The 17,035-nt window shown below is 38.3% G+C and overlaps 1 protein-coding gene across 2 annotated transcripts in view; it reads left to right on the forward strand.

Moving 5' to 3' along the window:
• The window catches only part of myo1ea (myosin IEa), a 65,237-nt gene that overhangs the window by 46,616 nt on the left and 1,586 nt on the right, over positions 1 to 17,035 (forward strand). Inside the window, exons 16-28 of one of the 2 annotated variants that reach the window (XM_042491554.1) lie at positions 1,732 to 1,813; positions 2,029 to 2,135; positions 3,932 to 4,030; positions 4,368 to 4,512; positions 8,209 to 8,323; positions 8,404 to 8,573; positions 8,662 to 8,807; positions 10,221 to 10,367; positions 11,007 to 11,164; positions 12,765 to 12,854; positions 13,669 to 13,873; positions 14,810 to 14,845; positions 16,570 to 16,739. In XM_042491554.1, coding sequence (XP_042347488.1) covers positions 1,732 to 1,813; positions 2,029 to 2,135; positions 3,932 to 4,030; positions 4,368 to 4,512; positions 8,209 to 8,323; positions 8,404 to 8,573; positions 8,662 to 8,807; positions 10,221 to 10,367; positions 11,007 to 11,164; positions 12,765 to 12,854; positions 13,669 to 13,873; positions 14,810 to 14,845; positions 16,570 to 16,739 — 1,670 coding nt within the window. The remainder of the gene's footprint in view (positions 1 to 1,731; positions 1,814 to 2,028; positions 2,136 to 3,931; positions 4,031 to 4,367; positions 4,513 to 8,208; positions 8,324 to 8,403; positions 8,574 to 8,661; positions 8,808 to 10,220; positions 10,368 to 11,006; positions 11,165 to 12,764; positions 12,855 to 13,668; positions 13,874 to 14,809; positions 14,846 to 16,569; positions 16,740 to 17,035) is intronic. The other variant, XM_042491637.1, reaches the window with a different exon arrangement.

The following is a 17,035-nucleotide window of genomic DNA, read 5'->3' on the forward strand; positions in this document are numbered from 1 at the left end:
ACACTTCACATCGCACACACACACACACACACACACACACACACACACACACACACACAGATATGTACATGGATTGAAGACTTTGGCACAAGAACACATAAAGGAAGCCTGAGAAGGAAGGAAGCAGACATCATTCCTCAGAGCAGCAGGTCTGAGAAGAGAAGAAAGGAGTGACCAGTATTGTCAGCTGGACAGTATTAGCAGATTTGGTCTATTTGTACACACAGCCTGCTGATGCTTTCTTCTGTGTCCATAGCTTTGAGCTAGAAGTTTAAAACCAAACAAATACCAAAGGGGGAGAAAGCCAGAAAGGGAGTGGAATTACAAACATGAAAAAGCACTGAGAAAATAATGAATTGATAAACACCAAAGGCAGCAGCATCAGCAAGCTGATATCAGCTCAATGCTGTGCATGTCAGCTTTAAATCATTTCTGACAGTCACCACATTTTTATGTGACTTTTCAAAGCAAGAAAACAGCTGGCAGAGTTCAAAAGGAGCCACAGACTCTGTGCCTGAGTGACAGATGTTCTTATCACAAAAGGAGCAGTCTTGACGATCATAACTTATACATGATTTTTCTTTTCATTCATCAGATAATCAAGTGAAGCCTTGTTAACTTGTAGCCTTTAAAGAAGTCATTAAAAAGTGTTGATTTTACAGCAGAGCTGCAAGGAAAAATTACGAGACACCATCGTTAATTTCAATTTACAGCTCTGCGTGAAACGTTGGCCTCATTTAATCTCAGGGGAGAGCTTCTACACCGTCTTTGAAAGTGGGTGTAGCACTTTTCCATGATACTGGAACTTGCTGATACACGAGCATATGAGACTTGAAAAAGAACTAAAAAGTCAAAATTGTCAACTTATTAAATCATTGTTATGAATGGCAGCAAATTGGCACAGTCCAAAGCTGCAGACGGCATTAAATGTACATTTGTCACCATTAAAACCTCTTTCCTCTCTTTTGAAGTTATCCATCTATGAAAAAAAATACCAGTTAACCCTTAATGTGTATATATCTGTAAACTTAAAGACGCTCAAAATTCATGCAACTTTATTTTAAATATCAATGAAATGACTTGAGTGTTTGTCTTCATCTGAGAGAAACTGAGGGAATGGAAACTTCACAAATATCTGCTAAATTCTGACCTGCAGCACCATGTCACAGTCTAGTTGTGATGTTATAAAACATCACATCTATAAATCGTACCAAAAAGTTATTTCTTTAAATCCAAATGAACTGGGAGCCAGTAATCTAAGATTATCTTGTTGGGGGGGAGTGTAGATCAGCACTGGCTGATCAAGCACTCGTATTGTTGTTATTGCCCATATATTCAGCTTTTTGGGAATAAAAATCTTTCTTTTTCCTATTACAGGGCAAAAAGGATAGACTTTAATCAGATTAATCAGTCATCTTATTTTACGAATTTTCAAATAATAGCACACGTTCCACCATAGTTCAATAGCCTTGGTTTTGGAGCTGTTTGTACAAATACAGCACAGAGCGCACACACATCCCTTGTTTTCCCACCCACCCCCAACTCAGACCTTCCAAAGTTGTTCAGGAATTTAAACCAGTGACCTTAGTCAAAGGACTTTAATCATTAACTGCATTTTTGTGTTTTAGGCTGCCGAGGACCTCAGCATTATTTTCAGCTCCACAGCACTTTGTTTTAGTTTATACCAGCCTTCAGTGTCAGTCCTAACTGCTCACCTTTGTCCTGTAACAGCTCCTTCATCAGAGCACTGTTTCCAGAAAACCTCAACGCTGAAAAGAAGGGTCGACCCACAACTGCAGGCAGCAAAATAAAGGTGTGTGTGTTCAGCAAAGTGAACAGTATGTACCTGTCCCTCTTCTTTATCAGAGGTGCTGTGGGAAAGGACCTTTTAAAAAGATTATGTTTGCTGTTCAGTGGAGTGTCCTTCAGCAGCCAGTCAGTAAATAAGTCACAGCATTTGGGGGGTTTATGAGTTTTGACATCATTATGATCAATAGTGTCAATGTTATGTTATTCTCCTCCTTTTAGAAACAAGCCAATGATTTGGTGAGCACACTGATGAAATGCACTCCACACTACATCCGCTGCATCAAACCAAACGAAACCAAGAAGCCCAGAGACTGGGAAGAGAGCCGGTAAGTGACTGACCCGCTGTGCTGTCGACTTCACAGTCTCACATGGCTCCAACCACCTGTAGCCTGCACTGTGTGTGTGCTGATAAAAGACAAATAAATCAAGTTGTTTACTTCTACACAGCAAAGTGTAAAAGAAACACAAGAGTGAACACAACAGCCAATTAGAGGCAAGTATTTACATCTGCCATATTGTTCAGCCTTTTTGAAGTGGAAATAGTCTATAGCAAGTGCTTTGTGCATTCATTTCAAGGACAAATGTATTGCATAATTATAAGTGAAAGCAAAAAACTTGTCCATTTCTACTTCTAAACATTTTTTAAATGTTATTTTCTTTGGGAAAAATCTTTAAGATTTTCAGTAGCAATTAACACATGAAACTGATGACAGTCCTTTTCATTTATAATGTATAAATAAATCAAAATCAAATCAAACTCAGTTCATTTATGTAACACATTTAAAAACAACAACAGCTGATGAAAGTGCTGTACAAATTATAACGAATTCCACACATAATGTTTCATTAGGCACAATAATAACAACAACAACAACAACAAAATGGTAGTAGAAATTATAAAGCAGTATTATATGTACACAAATATAAAACAGAATAAGATTGGTAAGATCAATGACATACTTAAAAAGATTATGAAATAAGGGTTAAATAATAAAAAAACTGGCTGAATGGAGTCAAAGCTCGAGCAGGAAATAGATTCTGCTGCTGTTAGAGACACGAGATCACAGAAAATGCATAAGGAGAATTCAGTTTCACAGTGACAAGTGGGGACCATAAAAATGCATGGGGGGTGAATAAATACACAATCAAAGGCACCGATAGTCTTTTTGTGGACCCCTGACTATTGCCAGCAGTGTTTTGTACAATCTCTCTTTCACTTCAGTCAGAAATTTCAATTTTGGCGCCTTGATAAACACAGACCCGGGCCTCTAATTATTCTCACTCAAAAGGTGAACACTGGAGTATTTTTCCATTGTGATCTGCCGCCACCTGTTTTGTTTCTTTGCTCTTTCTTGAATATTTTCTGTCCGTCTGAAGTCATGTGTTTCAGACAACCCCCCTCTCTTTATCCCTTTGTTCCAGTTTCCCCGCTCTTTCTTCCCTGCTCACTGGCTTTGGGCACTCCATGTTCAGATGCAGAGTGCTGCTGTATTGTTCAGAGCCTATGACCTTCCTGTTGTGAGTCGGACGCAGGGTGGCTCATTAATTAGCACCGGAACTGCTGTTTTCACAGGAAGTCTGAGTGTACTAAGCAGTGCTTAAGGTCTTTGTTTGGGGGAAAAGTTAGCAAAACGCAGCTGTTTTGCATACAATGACTTGTTATTATCCCTTCCGCTTCCTTCATGTGCCGTAGACTTGGTAAAAGACGTTTGAATTCAAGTTGATAGCTGATGACTCAAACCACTGATAGTAAAATGCAAAAATAGTTGTGACAATAAATAAAAGTAAATTGCATTTTTATGTCCTACTCTTTTAACTGCTTTATTCTCATCTTTCATAATCACATAGAAAAATATCACGTCAAAAGTAGAAAACAAAATCTTATAAAATGATGGTGAAAGGGTTCTTCTAACCCCCTTGTAGAGTTTTTTTTTTCTTTTTACTTTTTGTGAGAAACCATCTTAAATTAATGTTATTCAGAGTATTTTTATATACCTTAAACTTTAAAACTGAAACAATCAGTCGATTGACATGAAATTAATCTGCAGCAAAGTTGATAACTGGAGGAAAAAGGAAGTTTGTTAATTTTATTCTAATGTCGATCCTTTTTTTCTGTCTTAAGGGTAAAACACCAAGTGGAGTACCTGGGTCTGAAGGAAAACATCAGGGTGAGGCGTGCTGGTTACGCTTACCGCAGAGTCTTCAGGAAGTTCCTCAACAGGTAACACGCCTCGTATTTTCGTTTGTCTACACCGATACGGCACCGGTTAAGCAAATTGGGCATCAGTCATGATGTGACTAATCCACATCATAAAGTTTCTCTGTCAGTGTCTTTATATAACACAGTTTTATGGCACACACATTTTTAATTTCAGAACAAGAGCAATGATATTTGATTATTAAGTATCCCGAGTTTAGGTATTAGAATCAGATTCTGGATAAGTACAACATTTACGTTAAAGTTTGGTCACTGTGGAACCGTTGTGTAAATACCCGTCCGCTCAAACCCACACAATTGCAAATGTAAAATGCTTAATGCTGAAATTCCTGGTCATCAGGTATGCCATCCTGACCAAAGAGTCCTGGCCAACATGGCGAGGAGATGAGAAACAAGGCGTCCTTCATCTCCTACGCTCTGTCAACATGGACCAGGATCAGTTCCAGCTTGGTCGCACCAAGATCTTCATTAAAGCCCCAGAGTCGGTACGTTTGAAATCCAGCTCACCCTCACACTGTCATATTCTGCTCTTTTGCTCAATCTTTGCACAGTATAACACTCTGTCTGTATAAGAAAGCAATCCAGGAAAATTTACTCCAAAGCAAAAACCTACAGCTCAGACCGTGTATATGTTATTGTTGTACAGATGTACAGCTCAGATCACATGTCAGAGTGTTGGCTGGCATGCAAAAAGCCTTTTTGTTAGCTGGGAGAGAAGCAAATGCACCATTTTTACACTAAACACCATAAAAGGGCATTAATGTCCCAAATCATGCTTGAATCCCTGATGCAGGGGAGGAGATTGAACCCGACCCTCGTACCACGTCAGCACTGAGTCAACACTGCTGTGGAGCTAAAACACAAGTACAGGCTGTGGTAGCAGAGTTTGGGGGGACATCGTAAAGGCTTGTCTTTTTCCACCACAACTACTTTTTCATGATTCCTATGAAAGCAGCATTTGTGCAAAGCTTGACTCTCACTTATTAACATTTCTACACATCGTGTATGAACAAGCATGCACGTGCACACACACACACACACACTCACACACACTCACACACACACACTCACAGATGTATGTTTAGAAGCTAATACACAGACATCTTTAATTCAGGCCTTACAGCTGATCCTGAATGCCTTTACTTATTCATTGCAGCCATGCAAGCCAAGAGTCCCCCCATCCCCCATACTGCCAGAGTCCGAGTCACTGAGGTGTGCTTGTGAAACGCAAATATCACACAGGGCGGACCGCTAAAATGAGCTGCCAGGCTTCTCAAAACAAGCCTCTCTGTCTGATAAGACACTGACACCAGCTAATTAGTTGTATGACTGAAGCGATTTTTTTCTGTTGGATGTAATAAGTAAAGTTTGTTTGACGCCAGATGGTGTAAAAGAGTTTCTCCTTCAGAGTGGTGATGGATGACCGGCAGCTCACTGTCAGTCAGAGGTCTTATAAGTGCTGTGTTGTGAATTCATATAGAAGCGACTAATCATAATCTATTCAGCCTTTTACACCTCTGAGTTATTTGATGTGTTCTGTATGTTTTGCCTTAATAATAGTAAGGGCTGAAATTATTTCTCAGTTAGTGGATAATCATAAATAAATCTGTTCTTATATTCAATTTTTTTTTTTCTTCAAGGAACATTTGTTAAACATTCACTTTCTTGTTTCTCAAAATGCGGTGATTTAATTTTGAAAATCTTTTGCATTTTGGATTCTTGGACAAAACAAGAGGACAACTCATTCTCACTCCAAAGTCGTCAAATACATAAGCTTGATTAGTAGCCCGTCATGTCAAAATATGATGCACTAGGTATCCTCCTGCGTCAGTTTCAGATCCTCAGGAACGGCGTGTCAATTTACGCTCATTAAATGAACGCAGTCTTTTTCAAAATAAACTTGAAATATATGTAAAAAAACCTTACAAAACTTCATTTTTAGGATTACTTCCTTAGGTTTAGGCAACAAAACAATGTGGTTAGATGTAGAAAATTGCTTAGAATAGGTAAGTTTGTTACTAACATTATGTAAAGTAACAAGATGTTCATCACTAGCACAGTACTCTACACATACTAGAACACTACAATCACATTAAAATAACTTGACTTTTTGTTTCACATGGGACATGAACAGTGGGCTCCTGTGTGAAAGTAAGGAGTTTGATTGAGCCATCTACCTCCTGCATGACCTATAAAGACTTTCATGCTCTGTGTACTATGATATTTGTCCCGGAGCATCAAAAAATGCCGCCGCCTGGTGCGTCTTATATTGCAACTAAAGGGTGCCTCTGTGCATTGATGTTTGACACTGAGGGCCACTGAATGTCAGTTTTTGATGAGTTGTTGGCTGGGTTGATTTTTAAGCTTCATTCATTTAATTAATGAAATGGTTACACATAGCTACACTTGACTATGTGATTAATCAGTTAATCACGTTATTATTTTAATGAGTTCATGATAAAAAATAATAATTATTTAAGGTCTTTATAATGATTATTTTGAGCTAAAGTCATCACTGAGTAATATAAACAAAAAACCCACCAGCTGTTTGTTCTGGGGTTTGTCACCCGGGCGGTTGAATCAGTCATCTGGTGAAAAACATTGCAGCGTCAGTGATTGCGTGGTGTCACTGTCTTAATCAATGACTGCAGTGCATTTAAGTTGTTTGTGGTTCCTTCCTGTGCCGTCACACTGCAGCCTGTGGCCGGCTGCGCTGATGCCAGGCCTGTTACAGCGATGGGCAGGATGTTTAGTCTGGCAGAGTGAGAGGGCAGAGAGTGTGATTGCGTGTCTAGAGGCCCAACAGGAAATGACATAGAGTGGTGAGAAGACCAGTGGTCTGTTGGCACAGGGTCAGCTCCTTGTGCAGGAAGTGGTGAAAAGACTTAACAGTAAAAGAATAAAATATTTTTTTATGAGTATACTGGTATCACTGTGCTGTAGTAATCACTATGTACAATGCGTTGATAATTTTATACAGGACAAAAACTATGAACAAATCTGAAATCAAAATAAACATTTTGTATTTCAGCAATAGAAAATGTTGCCAGCACTCACTAATATATGTTAAATAGTTTAACCCTTTGAAATCTGAGCAAATTTCTTTCCAAAAAAATGGTAAGACGGCAATGAGCAACTTGCCTTAAATTATCTAAAATTTAGCAACATAAAAGGAAAAAAGAGAAAGGAGGCAGACAAACCAAATAAACAAAGATTTTACCTGAAAAAAAGTGCTTAAAAATTTGGTGACATAATTTAAAATATGTTATTATTTTAGAAGTAAAGAGACAATTATAATTATTTTCACTATATTTTTTCATTTTTCCCTTGTTTTATTTTTCTATGTCTACTTATTTCTTGCAATTTTTTTAACATTCAGTAAATTGCTCATTACCTTTTTCCCTTGTTTTTGAAAAAAAAGGTGTCTGAAAGCAGTGCAAGAAAACTGATGGTGATCCAGTTTTCAAAGAGATAGAAAATGTATGGCAGCAGAAGAAAACAAGCATGTTTAAGGCTTTCCTTCACGTTACTAAACACTTGTGGGTGTGACCCAATTATCCAGCAGCCACAGATCTGCCAGTTGTTATCAACCAGCTGACATAGATCACTTTTCTTTATAGAATAAAGCCGTGTTTTTGACCGTTTCTTCCTCTCCTCCAAGACACCTTGTTGCAAGTTTCTAGCAGCGTAGTGGCATAAGTTTGGCATCACTGTTTTGCAGTGCATGACTCTCAGAAAAACATGCTGACATTTATAAAGGTATTGGTCAGAGGTGTACGATTCTGATGGATCAGACTACTTGAAACTTGTTCTCATCTGAAACTGCTTCACAATTCCCATCCATACACACTGGTTTGTAAATTGTCGCTGCAGCACTCTGCAGAGCAGTGACTTGACTCCTGCCAACAACCCAACCAAACTGCAGCCCCTGCTGTTAGACAGTGACACTGCCTGCACTGTAGCTGGGAGTGAAACCTCCTGTCTCTCACTGAAAAACCATAAAAATGTAAATGTTATCAGTGACAGCAGAGATTTGGCTTTGTGCAGCTGCACACAGGCATCTTCAGTATGTACGTACAGTCATTCTTTCCATTCAGTGTGTTGAGGTGCATCTGTGTTTGGGTTTGTGCAGGTATGCCTGTCTCTTACTGTATGTCGTCTTGCTTTGTTTGCGTTCACAGCTCTTTCTGCTGGAGGAGACAAGGGAGCGTAAGTTTGACGGCTACGCCAGGACCATCCAAAAAGCCTGGAGGAAATACATGGCTCGCAAGAAGTATGTCCAGATGAGGGAAGAAGGTGAGTGGAGTAACATCGTAGATATCATTTGTATGTCCAAGTTCCTCCATCTCTTACTCTCTTTCTCTGTGTTTATCTAGCTTCTGACCTGCTGTTGAACCGGAAGGAGAGGCGGCGACACAGCCTCAACAGAAACTTTGTAGGTGATTACCTGGGTATGGACGACAGGCCTGAGCTGCGGCAGTTTCTGGCCAAGAGAGAAAAGATTGACTTTGCGGACAAAGTGACAAAATATGACCGCCGCTTCAAGGTTGGTGTCCTTTAGTCTGCAGCCTGTTTCTGTGGCTAAACAACTGACTTCTCATTGAGTTCTTCTGTTTATTTTCTGCTTTTTCTAGGGAATCAAGAGGGACTTGATCCTGACCCCGAAGTCTGTGTACCTGATTGGAAGAGAAAAGGTGAAGCAGGGACCAGAGAAAGGGCAGGTGACAGAAGTGCTGAAGAGGCGGATTGATGTAGAAAAGATCTTGGCTGTGTCTCTCAGGTACATTTCCCTCAAATCCAGGACATATTGGGCTGTGATAGTGTTATAACATTTGTATCAGATATCAGCATCAACTCTGTTAGAAAACGTGTTCTTACAGCTTTTCACCTTCAGTTACTTTTTTTTTCTTGTTTAGACAAAATTTGTATTTTATTGTTTTAGGTGCGTTTAAATGGAGGCTCAGTGTAGTTCAAGCAGGCAAGCTATAAGTCACATGTTCATCATACTGTTCATGCATTTATGACCTCAGTATATTCTAAACAAAACCCATCATATAAACAAATTTGGTGCTCATTGACAGTTAAGACAAAAGTCAACTTTAAGCACAGCATCCCTCATTAGCCAGATGTAAGAAGGGGGCCACTGCCTCCACCCCCTCTTTATGCTCTTGGCCAACATTCATTTAAAATCACAGATCGCTGCGTCACGGTTGGAGTCATCCTATCGCAAGGTGGTCTCTATTCTGTTGAACAAATAAAAAAATCAACACAGTGATGCTGCCATTGAATTTTTCATTCCTTCCTTCTATGTTTTCACTGCGTACACAGGGCACAAGACTTTTTTTCTGAAATGTGCAGTTGTAAGCATGTTAAGACAAACAATCTATATGTTGGAGTACAGGAAGATACCAGTAGGTAATTGGCTGTTTCCAAAACAAGACAATGGTTGCTCAACATGCAGCCGGGCAGATTGTTACGCAGGGGCCCAGCGTATCATCTGTACACACGAAGTCATGAATCTACTTCAAAGCCGCAGTCTGGATTTCCAATCACACAAGTTCCCATGTTCCTGTAAATGTCACACAAGGGACGCTGAAAACATGTGGAGTGTATTAAACCTCTTGCCTCTTGTATATACTGTGTGTCTGTGTGTCTGTCCCTTTGTGTGTGCAAGCAGTGACTGATGGTTCACAGCTCAGAAATGTTGCTGAAATAATCTGCACTTTACTACAAAGAAAAGAAATAAAAGGAACTGGGAGACTTGTGGGGTCTTGTTGATGGGAACTGTGTAACTTGTTTTAGAGATAGAAATCACAGAGCTGTTGGCATGTGGATTTTGAGTCAGTGGGGTAATACAGACCAGGTGGTGCAATAAGCAAAAGCAGGAGTTGTAAAAAGCTCATCAGAGAAAAAACTCCACCTCACTGGGAGCAACAAAAGTATCCTTGTGTGGGTTACGGGCACAAGCTGTCTTCCCTCTTCAGATGTGCGCTGCTTTGTGAGCAACCGTCTGTTTCTATGCAAATGTGAAAGATGATTCTGACTCTCCATCTTCACTTCCAAAGCAGAGCAGTTAAGGTGCTCAGTGTATTTAAAACAGAAAAAACATCTTGTGAATGCATTTTTTTTCTCAGTAAGATTTGTTTCAGGTAAAGTTTTGCATCTAAGTAAGTGATATGTTTTTGTTTCTCAGTACAATGCAGGATGACTTCATGATTCTGCACGAGCAGGAGTACGACAGCCTGCTGGAGTGCGTCTTTAAGACAGAGTTCATCAGCTTACTGGCCCGCAGGTTTGAGGAGAAAACCCAGAGGAAGCTACCACTCAAGTTTAGTAACACGTAAGTAAACATAATGAATTCTCGAACAATAATTAATCACAGTTAATAACTTAATGTTGTCTTAGTTCATTCACTTCTCCAAAATGTGAGTTTCACTTTCTCAGTTAGATTTTATTTATTTAATTTTTTGGTTGACGGAGAATCTCACCTTTATTTTAGTTATTTTCAAAAGGGGGATTTTAAACTCATACTTTCATTAAAAAATGGTTTCAAGTCTTGATCATAGTTATCATTTTTTAAAAACTGAATTTGTTGTTTTTCAATAACATAGCACAAAACAAACAAACCTCTATACACATATACGCATGCACATGTCCAAAGTATAATAACATTAATACTGCATAGCATAAATTGAATAAAGAGAGAAAAAAGAGGGAATAAATAAAGTTTTTTTTAACTAAAAAATGAAAATACAATCTTAAGATTTTATACAATTGAAGTGATCTGTAAAAGGTTGCCAAGTTCTCTTCTTGTTTTTTCAGAGAAAATGTAATTTTCTTAGTTAGTCTTTAAATCAGACTGAAGCTTCACTGTTAATAAGTCAGTATTTCAGAACCTCTCGTTAGACTCTTCAAAATAATTATTTACAGGGACTTTCTGAAAAGACTTCTACAAAACTTTTATTGTTTTGTCCCTTAGACTGGAGATGAAGTTGAAAAAGGAGAACTGGGGCTTCTTGAGTGGCGGTGGCTCCCGGCAGGTCTTGTTCGTAGGTGGTCAGGGTGACATGCCTGTACTGAAGCCCTCGAGCAAATCTCTGCAGGTCAGCATCGGCCCCGGGCTTCCAAAGAACACACGTGAGTATCAACAGTGCAGAAATGACCTGTTCTCACCTCTGTGGTAACATGAACCTCAGGTGTGCTGAGTCATGATTTTGACAAAGTCAGACTCATCATTCAGGTTTGAGCGTGATGACTTGAAAGACTTGAAATCAGTTGGTCTCTGCAGTGTATTCAACAGCTGAGACACCCCAGCGTTCTGATTATAAACCTAGACATACAGTATAACCCAGAGGTGTCCAAACTTTTGAATGGGGGCCAGAGTGGATAATGTGAAAATACCTGGGAGCCAGCTGCTTCTCACATCATATATATAATTTCAAAAACACATACAAATGACACAAATGCAGCAATTATATCTTTAAGGGAAAAAATATTAAGTTTTTCTACCATTCCTTAAAGTGCAAGCCCTTACTATCAACTTTATGCTTCTTTGCCGTGGCCATGTCTGCTAACTGACAGGAAATATTTAGTGTTAGATAATTGTTAGTTTGCGTCTGTTAATGAAAACACGTTAGTTCTGCCTGCATAGTTCCGACCTGGTGCATGTCTGCAAGCTGTACAATTGTCCTGCCATCATGATGTGAAAGAAAATAAATACAAAGTCATTTGCTCTATTAAGCCAAATTGTATTTATCAAATGGTATATTTTGAAAAATAAGCCTAGGGTCATTTAAAAGTGGTCTTGCAGGCATGGCAAACTCCTGAGCTTTTATCTCGACATGGTGGCCAAAAACTTAATCAGTCTGTCAGCAGGTGTGATTTTTGATGGCCACTTCCCATAAAGGTTCAGTATGTAGGATTTAGGTATATATTGACAGAAACAGATCACAGCTATGTTTTATTAGTTTATAGTCACCTGAAAATAAGAATTGTGTTTTCATTAACTTAGAATAAGCTATTATATCTACATAGGGAGGGAGCGGGTCCTCTTACATGGAGCCTGCTATGTTGTTTCTACAGTAGCCCAGAATGGACAAATGAAGCTCTGACTCTATGGGCCATATGCATTTTTGCATTATAGTGTCGGCTATTATAGTACTCCTACACGCTTGGCACGAGAGAAGTTTCATTGAAATCTGCAGCCTCACCACTAGATGCCACTAAATTCTACACACTAGCCCTTCAAATCATAAACAACAGTACTGTGATGTGAATGATGAATGTAAGATGGGGGAAATGATGAAACTTTGTTTTCATCACAACTGTCTTCATCAAATTGGTTATAAATTGGTCCAATCACTTAATATTTTGTTACTATACTTTTCATTTCATAACAATTTCATTGTGTTCATACATTTTAATCAATCAATTTTTGTTATTTTATTTAGTTTAGTTTTTTAAAATCTCATTTTATATTTTTTTGCTGTTTTTTAAAAAAGAATTTAATTTCATGTAACACAATCTTTATAAAGCATTAATGAGTCTCATAAATTGGAGGTGGGGCTATTAATCTATTGGCGTTCATGTTAAAAAAGCTTTAAATTTGATGGTGAGCACATTGAAACCCGACTTAGTCAACTTCAATGTCATGTATTAGAAATGTATGTAACTTTAACAGAAACACATAATATCACAATACTTCTTCCCCTCACCTCCTCGTTTCTTTCATCCACAGGCCCCTCCAGGAAGAGCTTCTCTCAGGTTCGCTCAAATGCGTCCAGAACTCACCAGAACATCCCCTCGAGGGCTGCCCCCGGACCTCCAGGTACAGCGTTTAACCCTAGAAAACGTGGATCGACATCAGTTTTCTTGTGCCCTCCAAAAACTATTAAAATTTAAACATTATAGGAAAAAATGTCTAGAATACTGCATGTATAATTATCTTAGCCATATATATTTAAAATTATGTTACAGGAAAAAAAAGTAAGCATTTATTTTTTCATTTTTTAGCATTTTTTTGCAGTGTTATATCCTCGTTTGTTTTCTTTTTTTTTCTCTTTCTTGCTTATTTTCAGGTAAAGTACGTGTTGTTTTTTAATTTTTTTTTACTAATTTCCTGCTTATTTTCAGGTAAAGTACGTGTTGTTTTTTAATTTTTTTTTACTAATTTCCTGCTAATTTTTGGCCATGTTTTTTTAAAATTGCTCATTGCCCATTTTTTGAAAGAAGTCAAACAAATGTGCTCAGGTTTTCAAGTGTTAATTTAAAGGGTTAATAATGCCAGTGGGATTTATTTTATTTTCCATTTTATGTTTTGCATTCAATTTTTATCCTTATTTTATCTTACTTTTACTAAAATTATCAGGTGGGTTTTTTCCATTTTAAAATGCAATTCTATGTATTCTGATCTTATTTTATTTTTACAAGCAGGTTTTATTATGTCTTTTTGTCTGCTATGTGTTTTGATGTGAAGCACTTGGTGCATGTAATTTCTTTCAAGTGAAGCACGTTGGGCTACATTTCTTGTATGAAAGGTGCTATACAAATAAAGTTTATTATTATTATTATTATTATTAAATGCTTCACTTTCATCCATGTGAATTGCCTTAAACCCTTTTTTGTTTTTTTTTTTGTTGCAGTTGCTCACCAGAATGGTGGCCTTAAAAACACCAACCACGTAGCTAATCAGAGGAACTCGCAGCATCACAACCAGAGGCATTCCTCGTCAGGCAACGCAACGCGCCCCTTCCTGCCTAGCAACGCCAACCAACTGAAGGAAAGAGGCGGCAGCCGGCCGCAGCCCAACCTGGACTGTCTGAGAGTGCCTGATCAAGGAGCCGCAGGGTGAGAACCTAATATAAACACAGGAAAATAAAACACACAAACCACACAGTACATACAAAAGGAGACAGAGTAAGCAAATATGCAGATGACGTGTCAGGAAACAGGACTTACATGTGACTGCTACTGCACAAAGGGGGATCTCATTTAACTGAGTGCTATCAGTCAGCTGTTCATACTGCATAGATCTACCATGTCCCTGTTAGTTTCATCCTGTGACAACTCTGTCTTTATTAGATATATAGTCATGATTTGGGATATTTCTCCATTAGACATGAAATAGTTTTGCAGTTATGTTATAATGCGTGTGCATGTGAAACAAACATTTTTTTTATATATTGTGGAAAGAAATCTCAGCTTCATCTTTCACTTTTTACCCACCAGAATCACCTCTTAATGCCTTTGTTGACATCTCACTGCCAAGAAATGGGAAACCTTGGTGCCACATTACCAAAGAAAACAAAAAAAAGTGCATTTTGGATGATAAAAATGTTATTTTTCTGCACCAGTTAAGTGGAGTTGCAGTTCTTACTAAAGGTGTTGATTGTCATTTTCCCAAAAGGCCCGACCCTGTTTACTATTTCCATTACAGGGAATTTGACAAGCGTGACTCACAGGTTTATGCACTGAGAACACTTTAATTGCTGACGTATGCAGCTAATTATCATTCAGCCTCATATGACTCAACTTTGTAGTATCTAGTTCACATTTTAAAGCTCCCTCCCATTAGGTACTTAGATTCTTGTCTCTACCCTTTAAAAACATATGTTTTAACACAGAGTTTTCATATCTGTCAATTGTGATGAGGTTGTTAGGCAGTAAGGTATCTTACGTCACATGTGCACACATCATTTTACATGCCTACAGGCATCATAGACACACACTAATACACTTGTGTTTTTATAATGTGACATAATTTGGATAATTTATCTTTTATAGCAATGGAGACAGACGACCAACTTCAAATGGAGGAATGTGAGTTTGAGTGTTTGCAGTGTTTTGGGTGGTGGTTCAGGACTATAAAAGCTTTTAGCAGCAGGATATATTGATGCTTCCTCTCTTGTACATTTTGGTTTTTTAGAAGGCAAAGTTCAAACTCTCTAAAGGAGCCGACTGTAGTGTGCAACTAATATTTCATTCTTTGCTGCTGCTCAAAGTCTTTGATATCAAGTGGGAATTCTTTTACATTTCATCTTAATACAACAGATCTTTCATTTGTGTAATGAAAGATCCTTGAAATCGTTTAGTAATGAAAGAATCCCTGCTGTGCTCCTCTTCTGAAGCCTTATTCTAATAAAGGATCTGTTTTTATGAAGAGATGAACATTGAGGATGAAAGTTATCTTCATATACACGGACCTCAGTAAATGCATATATTGCATATGTTCAAACTAACTATTGCCGCTTCAACTATTCTGAATGATTTGATCCTAAGTTAGCTTATCTGAACAGTTGAGTTAAAGGAATACTTCACTTAAAAAACGATCATTTGTATATGAATTACTCACCCTGTCCTTTTGATTTTGTGGAAAAAACTTTGTTTTTCATGAATTGGAGGTAAAGGGGCTGCAAATTTTATCAAAACATCAGTTTACAAACTTTCTAAACTGATGGGTATAATCCAAGTCTCATTTTTCCAGTCGTATGTGCAATACTTTCCAAACACATGCACTTTTGCTAAAACCTTAACACTTATGCATATGAGTAGCACACCTGGTTGAGCTGAAACGCACCCAGGCGTGCTTCTTGTTCTTGCATGAGATCGTTTATGCGGAAATATTTTAAATAGTAAGGTTTTAGCGTAAATGCATGTGTTTTGGATATACTGGACATAAGACTGTATAAATGAGACCTGTATTATACTGCAAGAGTTGTGTGAGAGTTTGTAAACTGATATTTTGATGTAGTTCTGCTGTTGTCAAATGTGGCTCCCTTTTACTCCAATTCATCAAGAATTTTCTCAGTTTTTGGTTTCTTTGTTCTTCATGTAGGGATGCTACAAAAACAAAGTTTTCTTCACAATGTCAACATAACACAGCAGTAGTAATTGATATGGAGATCATTGTGTAGGTTAAGTGCTCTTTTGAGTTGTTCAATCCCATTCTTAGGTATTACATTTAGTATTATGTTTAAAACTAACTTGAAAGGAGCACGTAGCCTCCTGCATATACAGTAGACAGACAGGGGTTTCAAAGTTATGTGCATACAGAATCATAAACAGAGATGTTAGAGGTACCACTGACTCTGGATCAATACTTCTGCTCTGAACGGCTTCCTCAAGTTTTTTAGTCGCTCATTTGTGAAAATATAGTGTGTACTCAATCACCATCTTGTGGCTGATTTGTGAACAGCAAGAGTTTGTTAAAATGAAGCAGAAGGCTTTCTTCACACTGACACACTGCACTTATCCACGAGCATGTAGTCTCACTGCCATGTAAAAATAAAAACACATTTTGTTTTTAGCTTAATCACAATGCGATTCTGAAAATTTAAAAGGATTCAAAGGTCATTACATAACACGATGGTGATTATGCACACTTACGCTGTAGTAGTTTTGAAATGTAACTTGATTAACAGCCTCTTCTGACTTAACTTCACAGCCAACTGCAGCACCGTGAACTGCATGTTTCACACACTGTAGCTGCCTCCTGTTGATGTTGACAGTTGTGTGGTTTCCCTTTTTTTCCTGTAATGTCTCAGAGCTCACAGACCATCAGCCACCAGGCCTCCGCCGGGAGGAGGACGACCCAAACCTGCACCCAAACCCAAACCCCAGGTGCCCCAGTGCAAAGCTTTGTATGCCTATGACGCTCAGGACACTGACGAGCTCAGCTTCAACGCTGATGACCTTATTGATATTATCAAAGAGGGTAAGATGGCGCATTTCTAGGGCTGTCAGCGTTAATTGCAATGCGATTAAGGTTGTTGGGTTTTTTTAGTCACCGCCGACATTGGCAGGCATGGTCATTTCACAGAGGACCATGCCTTTACAGACGTGCCCACTTTATGCTAGTCCCATTCAGTTTTTTGCTGTAATTTGATTCCCAATTAAAGACAATCTAACAAGAATAGCTGTACTTGGTCAGTATGGATTTCAAAAAAGTATTGAAATGCTAACATGAGATTAAAAAATAAGATTATTCGCATTTAACAATTAAAAAAAAAA

This window comes from Plectropomus leopardus, chromosome 1, assembly GCF_008729295.1.
Source record: "Plectropomus leopardus isolate mb chromosome 1, YSFRI_Pleo_2.0, whole genome shotgun sequence".
In the NCBI taxonomy this organism is placed as follows: domain Eukaryota; kingdom Metazoa; phylum Chordata; class Actinopteri; order Perciformes; family Serranidae; genus Plectropomus; species Plectropomus leopardus.